This window comes from Vigna umbellata, chromosome 4 (assembly GCF_029865625.1).
Source record: "Vigna umbellata cultivar VRB3 chromosome 4, Vumbellata_1.0, whole genome shotgun sequence".
Taxonomy (NCBI): Eukaryota; Viridiplantae; Streptophyta; class Magnoliopsida; order Fabales; family Fabaceae; genus Vigna; species Vigna umbellata.
Window position 1 is genome coordinate 9,381,780 of NC_142168.1, and position 8,486 is coordinate 9,390,265.

Below are 8,486 nucleotides of genomic sequence, written 5' to 3' on the forward strand. Positions count from 1 at the left end.
TATATATATATATATATATATATATAACATTTTAGTGTTGTATTTATAACCAGTTTTTCTAAAAGTTAAAATACTAATTTAATCTTGTAGTGGTTCGGTTTTCAGTTTCAATATATATTTTTAATATGATTTTAATTTTTTTAATTTTATTTAATTTTTTTTCTGCGTATATAATTAACCAAGTGAATAGTGTAAGTTAAGTGTCTGTTCTTTTTTTAATTTTTATAATAGGACCACTAATTATGTCACGTAATATTGACAAAAAGAAATTAAATTATTAAAAATTATAAAATATAAATGAATTAAAAAAGTCACTAATTTATTTGTTCATTAATTATTTATATGATGATATTGGATAAAAATCAATAAAGAAAAATTGAATTTTATTGAACAAAATCTTTTTATTGAATTGAGAACGAAAATAAATAACAAATAATATTTTAAACTTTTTTAAATGGTTACATATTAAAAATATATAGACATTTGATTTCTGTTTAAAATATATATATAAAATTTTATTTTATTTCATAATATAAGATATCCTTGAGCTAAAACCCTATACCCTCGTCCATCTCAAGGCTGCTGAAGACTGAAGCCGCAACCTCACCCTCACTCACAAGGGTGTTCTTCCTGCGGTAACCAATCTCGATTTTATCAGGTATGTATGTATGTTGATTTTGGATTTAAAGCTCATTCTCAATTGATTTCGCTGAATTTCACTCTCAATTTCCCAACAAACCCTTAACGCTCTTTTAAATTTACACATAAGTCTTAGTAGAACAACCAATGAAAGTAGATTAGTAAAAGGACCCTAGAAGAAACAGAGATTGGGAGCAAAACAAAAAGTTGAAGAACATGGGCTAAGGGTAGCTGACCGTGAGGGGAGGTGATCGCCGGCAGGCTGCGAGCCCTGTGACTGCGAGGGTGGCGACAGGGACACTTTTTTCTTTACAAATTAATCACCTTCATATTAAATTTTTTGCTAAAGAAAACAAAACAATTTAAGTTGTTACACCCATATTGATCCAAAGCAGACAACATGGTTAAAAGATTGATGCAAATTATTATTTTCCAACAACCAGGATCCAAAGAAGCAAAACTATTATCATTCTATTTTAGGACTATGAGAAAGGGGGAGTTAGTTAGGAAAGTTAGAACAATGATGTTAGTTAGTTAGAGAGGTTGTTAATTAGGTATCAATAGAGGAAGAAGAATAGAATGAGAGATTTAGATTTGTTGTCATTGTAAATTCAACCTTAGCACCATCTCTGAAGGGCTCTTGGAGATGTTTCTCTTCTATTCAATAAAATATTTCTTTTCTTTCTCATTCCGATTCTTGGTTCCTAACATTCTTTAATTACATTATATAACCACCTAGTATCTTTCAGAAGGCATGATATGAGTCAAAATACAAGTTTTAGTCCTGTTGTTATATGAAATCAAGAATGATTTTGTAGGTCTAAAATCTTTCAAAAGGTCACTTTCATCGTACAATGCTGATTCATGGGAATTTGCTTGTTGAAACAGGTTTTTTAGAGCTATTGTTATTTAAAATCTTCAAATCATTCTTTAGGACTAATTTTTTAGTAAGTCTCGTAACTTCAACCTACAAGGCTGAGTCACGACAATTTTTGCTTGTTGAATGAACAGCTACGGTTAGTTCATTTGCATTTTCATCAAGTTCAATTTAGATTTCTCAATTCCAGTGTCAAAAAGGCTGCAGAATGGTCAAACTAATATAGCATAGTTTAGTTTACAAACCCTGGATTTAATTTACAAACCTAACAATTTCATATCAACATATACACATTTGAAAAAGTCAGTACAACTTAAATCACAAAATGAATTATTCATTTTCTCTCTCATCTCTTCCCTCAGACCATCCACTATGTATTAAAAAATTGTTGCATACACTCATACCACTGAAAGTTACCAACTAATTAAAAGCCAAAGTCATATGAAGCAGTAAATTCCCTATAAAATTGACTATGTTGTCAGTTGATGTTACACAATAGTCACTATTAGGAATGAAAAGCGCAAGGGTGCTTCTTTGTTTCAAAGGCCAGATGCATTTGAGATACAGCTGACAGTAGATTTATCAGGATCTACAAATGTGGTGTGGGTACTAAACAAAAAGGGCAACTTGGTGCTACAAAGTTCCAGCCATGGTTGGGTTCAGGGAATGGGGGAATGTAATATTTACTAAAAGCTGAACATTCACTCTTGATTAATTATATTTCTATTGAATCTCTTTTCGGTTTGTAAGTAGTATACAGCATTTTGATTACCATATTTGAAATTGTCCTGATTCTTGTGTTTTTTATGTAATGACTGTATAGTATTGGTTTAGTGCTAATTTAGGTGTCTTGATCAGGGTTGACATGACCCCCTACCTGTTTATTCTTCATTGACACCTGTGATTGTAGTTAATTAATTAATATTGTTTAAGTAGATATGTAATGTGCTATTTTTGTAAAAATAAATTTAGGTGTGAAAATGGCTGCCAAAAAATCTCGAAAAAGAGAAAAAAGTGAGAGTGATTCAGATGATTACAATAATGTGGAGTATGAAGAGGTATGGATTGCTGCAAAATTTTAAATTTATTAATATGTTATATAACCTTGATGATTTTCTTATGAATTTTGATTTAAGGTTTGTTTTCCTAATGTAGGTGGAGCATGATTTTGATGACGATGGTGAGGAGGATGATTTTGATGACGACAGCGGAGAGGAGGAGGATGGGCAGAAGGTAACAGATGATGAGGATGATGGGACAAGAGAGCATAGTGAATGGAACAATGATGAGATGGAACAGCTTGAGAAAGAATATAGAGATCTTCATCATCAGGAGTTGTGAGATTCCATTTAACATTTGATATACATTTAGTTTATAAAAATGGATGGTACTTAATCTTTATTGCTATACTGTACTTGTTTTGGGTATATTGTACTTGTTTTGCTAGGGCTATTTTTGTTAAATGAGCATAAATTATATTTTGTGAAAAAAATCAAATACATTTTGTTGTATCAAATATAATTCAGATGAATTATTTGAGTCATTGTGAACCTGTTTTATTATTTTCCTTCGTCTTTAAGATCGAGTGGATTCTGAGATATCTCAAATTTAACTTTCTACCTTTAGAGATACTTTGAAGAACTTGAAGCATCATAAGGATGAAGATCTTCTCAAGGGTCAAGCTGTGAAAAGCCAGAAGGTATAGTTTTATTGTTTGAATTGTACCTGGACTAATTTTTTTTTGTCTTAGTATGTGCATGTTACTGTCTTCGGTTATTTTTTCCCCATTTATTTACTATTCTGTTTCTCTTTTTGCTTTGCATTGTATTAAGTTGAAGGATGTTTCTTAGTTCTTAATTCGTTCTTAGATGTCCTAGATTTTGTCAATCACCTTTCCTTCAGTATCATTTTTGTGTCTTCTTTTGTAACAATAAAAGTAGTAACTAACAAAAATTTGTTTCATCTTAAGGCCCTCTGGTACAAAGTTCTCGAACTTAGGTTCTTACTTCAGAAGCCATTCTCAAGTTCAAATAGGTTACCACAGGTATTTTCCTACTTCAGTTTTAATGTGATTTACTATTTTATTTACCTGAATGTCATGTCTAAACATGGTAGAATTAAATTGTGTGCAGGAACCAATCAAGTCTTCGTTCTGTGAAGCAGATGAGGCAGTTAAAGTAGCATATTCAGATCTGGTGACTTCATCCAAAGAGACTTTAGATTCTATATTGGAACTGCAGGAGGTGCAATTTTTGGCTGGAAATTTAAATAAAAAAGAATGAGATTTTTTCTCATGCCTGTTTCATATATTTTATTTAGTGGACAAGACTTGTTTCTGTTGGATGTTTCCTTTCTATATGTCACCAGTTTTTGTCTTATGAAGTTTATATGTACAAAATACTATATAGGACCACTGATTTCATAGTCACTGATATTTTTTCTTGCTCCAGGCTCTGTCTGCTAGGAACCCATCAATTACCCAAGCCACAGTTGGTAACTTGTTTCTCTCTTGTTCTTATTTCCCTTTCTAGTTCTTTATATGATTTATCTGTTTCATCTTTTTGTACTTGATTGATACCTTGTTTACTTTGATGCTTGTTGACATATCTTTGGAGTTGCTATCTAGTGGTAGGACTTATCCATTATAACACATTCTTTTTAAGAAATGGTAAATTACTGCCTTTTAGGAAAATGGACTTTATTCAAGGATTTTTGTTATCTCCTTTTTTTATGTGTCTATAATATGGACCATGCTTCACTTTCATTTTAGTAATAAGTGGTATGTACTTGAAGTATATAGAACTTATCTAATTTTTATACTTTCGTGAAATGTTTGTGACAAGGTTCATATCATCTTTAACCACCCTTATGAATGAAAATGAACACATTTGTGAATTAAAAAAATAGTCATCAAGCTGAAAATGGTTGGAAGAGATAAGGAAAAGTTAGAAGTGAGACATGATAATCATCTAAAATTAGTTTTGGTGGGGAAGGAGAAGTATATGGGTGGAAGAGTTATGTATCTATGTACTCCTTTACAGATATGGGAAGGGAAATATTCCATTTCTTGTATTTTTAAAGTTTCGTTTTATTATGGTTGAAAGTAGATAGAGAAACATCTAACTAAAGTTCACCACTTACTCTTTTCCCATTTCAAGAAATAGTTGAATTTAATATTGCAGTTTTTGGTCAGTTTCATTCAGTTCCCATTTTTTGGTTTAATAGTTTGTAAGTTGAACAGTTAAAAATATTGTCACAACGCTATCATGTAATCCAATAAATATGGGTTAATCTGTAGGCTCATTCTTGCACTTGTATAAGTTATACAGGTCTACTGGAAAAATGTCTATTTATGTTGTTGATTAATGTTTAATATGCTAATATTACTTCAATATTTGTTGCATGTTTGGTTGAACCTTGAATATTTTTTTTGTTAGTAACAAACTTTTTCACCCTCCACTTGAAGGTTCAGACGGGATATCAACAGATTTAGATGTTTCTAAGCATTTGAATGACAGTGTCGATCAGGAATGGTCACAAATTTCACAGATGCACAATAGGTATTTTTATTGTGTTCTCAATGCAGCAGTATTTTGCTATGTATTTCTTCTGTCAAGCTGCTGCAGCATTGAAGCTTCTAAGTTTTGTTTTCTGAGCCTTTTCTTTGCATTAGCTATGCTCGAAGCGAAACATCTCTCAAATTATATATTTGTTTTTGCACTTTATATACATTTATATGTCATGATGTGATTCTTTGGGCATTTAATCCTATTCATGTTTGTATCTTGCAGCATAGCATGTTTCAGAGACAAGTCAATCAACAAATGGCAGCGAATGACCCAAGTAACAACTGGAGCTGCTGCCATCAAGGGAAAATTGCATGCTTTTAATCAGGTCAGGTTCTTTAACTGGTTTTGGGTTTCTTTTGTGATGGGTGTGTGTTTACTCCTAATTTTACCCCATCATAGGATATTAGCAATCAAGTCTCTGCTTATATGAGAGATCCCAGTAGAATGATCAAGCAGATGCGGCTGAGAAGATCAGCTGTGAATGTATTTGGACATGTAAGTCATTCTCTTAATCTTTAGTTGGTTTAAATTGTGTTTTTCCATATAAGGTTAGGAGAAGGAGTTTGTGAAATTAACAAGCTGATTTATTTATCTGTCATTTTCTGCCACTTTTCTTCAGGTTCCAGAGGATGATGATAAACCTAAAGAAGCGGTAAGCCTTGTAAAGTACTAATTTTCAAGTTATGTTTTATAGTAACTTGTGATTTATGTGCAGGATGTTCAAAATTCAATATCCTTTTGAGGTTTAGTTTGCTGCTGCTTAGCAGCGGGTCTTGAAACGTCCCCTTTTCTCATTTTTTTCTTTTCTTTTATGATCAATAAGACCAGTGGTAAAAATGTTAATTGCTGGAAATTAGACTAGTAATAGGGACGTGTTTTTGAGGTTACATTCCAAATTGAGAATTAGGTTTGTCAACTGCTTTATAGAGTTTCCTCACTTTATAGGTTTCACTCAATTGGAATTTGTTGAGATCAGGTGAGATAGCCATGCAGGATTATGGGATAGTAGTGTGTGATTGACAAAACCTTCAAGGAAAATGCAGAGATGTATAAATGACCTCTGACTGAGGACTTACTCCATAAGGATGAGAGAAAGAATAGGATTTTAAAATAAAAAGAGAGAAGAGCAAAATCCCTTTCGATAAGTATTTTTCTCATTTCTGAATATCCACCAATACATCATGAATGCACAACCTGTAACTGAATAACAGACTTTGATAGTTGCTTGGTTCTCTATTATCCCTCTTCTCATCTGTTATATTTATGTGCAGTGCTTGTGTTTGCATGGATTTTGTAGGATCTTAGATATACAATCCTGACTTCCTGTTCATTGCTTGCTTTGCAGGAGAAACCTACTGATGGTGACCCCGAACTTCTGGATGACTCTGAATTTTACCAGCAATTATTGAAAGAATTTTTTGAGACAGTTGATCCTTCATCATCTGGTATTGCCAATTAATCTTTTATAGCAACATTTCTATGTCAAATGCAATTGGATATTTGTAGCTTTTAGTTGTACTTAATATCATACTGCCACGATGATGCACAAAATGTTATTGCATTTTGGAATTATTTTTAATCATTTTAAATTTCATAGTGGCTTTTGAAAGTCATACACCACCTTTAACATGCACAAATGACTAAATTTTAGTTAAGCTTAGCAGAACTGACCAACACCGATTTTGAATTTTAACTTTCTCTGTTAGATTCAGATTTTGCACTAGTACCAAGGGGTAGTAGCTAGTTATTACTAACATTTCCCTTCAACAAATAAAATGTGAATTATTCACAATGCTGCTCACTTTTGAAAATTATGCCATCCTCTGAAAATTATGGCATCTTTTATATTTGAATAATCGGAATTATCTGGTTGTTTCCCGTTGTACAATCCTCTGAACATTGAGTCCAGAATATATCAGAGACTGGAATTTGAACATGTTCCTTTTTCTCACCGATGTTCAGTTATCTACCCCTAAACTAGGATTTAACAGTGTTTTCTTTGTGTGTAATTACACTTCAACTTTTTTTTTGTTTTATTTTTGTGCAGAAAAAGCATTGTATGCTTTGAAGAGAATGCAACCCAAGAAAAGAAAAATTGTCGATCGTCGTGCATCCAAAAGTCGCAAGATAAGGTATTGTAGGATGTAACATTTAACCTAATATGTATCGTGCAGTCTATTATGAACTGAATAATTTTTTGAATGATTTGGTGAAGGTATAATGTTCATGAAAAGATAGTAAATTTTATGGCCCCACTACCTGCCACCATTCCTCCTACTGCTCCAAAGTTATTCGAAAATCTGTTTGGATTGAGGACTCGAAGATCATCTGCTGCAGCCTCATAATTATCATGGTTGGCGGACAGAAATATTGGCCTCACAGTTTTGCCCTTAACATGTTGTACACTAATATGTCTCCTACATTATGTTTATTATTTGAGGAATTTCATTATTTTTTCCTCCACGAGATAATGTAAATCTATTCAGATCCATAGTTTCGCCTTCGATGAAATGATGGTGACCAATGGCTTGGTTCTAACATAATATAGTTCTGAATTTGCATATTTTTTTCTATTTAAAGTGCATTTCTTTTTCCTTATTCACTTTATTAAACTAGCCTCTTTCATGAATTGGTGATTCATTTCAACGAGCAGTGGTAAAGTAATGAATGAAGTAATTGCATTTTTTGTAATGAAGATTAAAGAAAACCATGGAGATTATTGTCATTTGTAATGAATAGTCCAATTAGTGGGAAGACCTGAGGACACGAAAAAGATGTTACTTTGGTAAAATATTGTTAACCAGCTTTATCTTTTACGGTGTGTTTAGAAAAAATGAGTTAAACGCGAACAACAAATCAAACGTACCATAAACCCGTCTTCAAAATGTTAAAATGTTGTGGTGTTCATGTCAAATTCTTGGACTGCTTTCCATTCATTTTGGATTGAGCTTGAAGGATTGGTAAAATTTAAAGTCTAACTCTTGTATTTGCGTGTTATTATTGATAAATGGTTATTATTGTACCAGATTTCTTTTTGGAGTGTCAAAAAACCTATTCCATGGTGACCTAACTTTCAATTTTGGGTCGATGTGATCGTCCATGACATTCTGTTAAGACAATTTCTTCCTCACTCTCATTTTCCTTCTACACTCCAGTTTTTAAAGTGTCCATCTTGCCCTTTCTACACCCCATTTAAATACTCATTCAACGTATATTGATGTTCTTGCTTACGAGCTATTGTTTTTAATATGACTTAATTAACAATTCGTTATCTGTATTTATATTTGTAATTTGTTTTGGTCTTTATATTTGGTTTTGACTCAATTGAGTTTTTATTTATGTAAAAAAATTCACTATAACCCACATCATTAGATTGACATTAATATGGTTTGGAAGTGTCA

The 8,486-nt window shown here is 32.2% G+C and overlaps 1 protein-coding gene across 2 annotated transcripts; it reads left to right on the forward strand.

The window, feature by feature from the left end:
- The first annotated feature begins 529 nt into the window (after nt 1–529).
- Nucleotides 530–7,658, forward strand: LOC124835366 (rRNA processing protein-like protein). 2 transcript variants are annotated; one of them, XM_047310279.2, is made up of 14 exons: nt 530–658; nt 2,489–2,574; nt 2,672–2,853; nt 3,143–3,215; nt 3,486–3,560; nt 3,649–3,759; nt 3,967–4,009; nt 4,983–5,076; nt 5,308–5,410; nt 5,485–5,580; nt 5,705–5,737; nt 6,431–6,530; nt 7,133–7,217; nt 7,301–7,658. In XM_047310279.2, exons 2-14 carry the CDS (start codon nt 2,497–2,499, stop codon nt 7,428–7,430), a joined length of 1,203 nt encoding a protein of 400 aa, XP_047166235.1. In that variant the 5' UTR covers nt 530–658; nt 2,489–2,496; the 3' UTR covers nt 7,431–7,658. The 2 variants fall into 2 exon arrangements, with proteins under 2 accessions (XP_047166235.1, XP_087970816.1); XM_088114690.1 differs by having other exon boundaries at nt 4,989–5,076.
- Nucleotides 7,659–8,486: the final 828 nt, after the last annotated feature.

Excerpts from the sequence above, each read along its gene's own strand:
- LOC124835366 (XM_047310279.2), top strand. The coding sequence starts at position 2,497 with ATGGCTGCCAAAAAATCTCGAAAAAGAGAAAAAAGTGAGAGTGATTCA. Across the intron at positions 5,077-5,307 it reads ATTTCACAGATGCACAATAG|CATAGCATGTTTCAGAGACA; the intron begins GTATTTTTATTG and ends TGTATCTTGCAG. Across the intron at positions 5,411-5,484 it reads AATTGCATGCTTTTAATCAG|GATATTAGCAATCAAGTCTC; the intron begins GTCAGGTTCTTT and ends ACCCCATCATAG.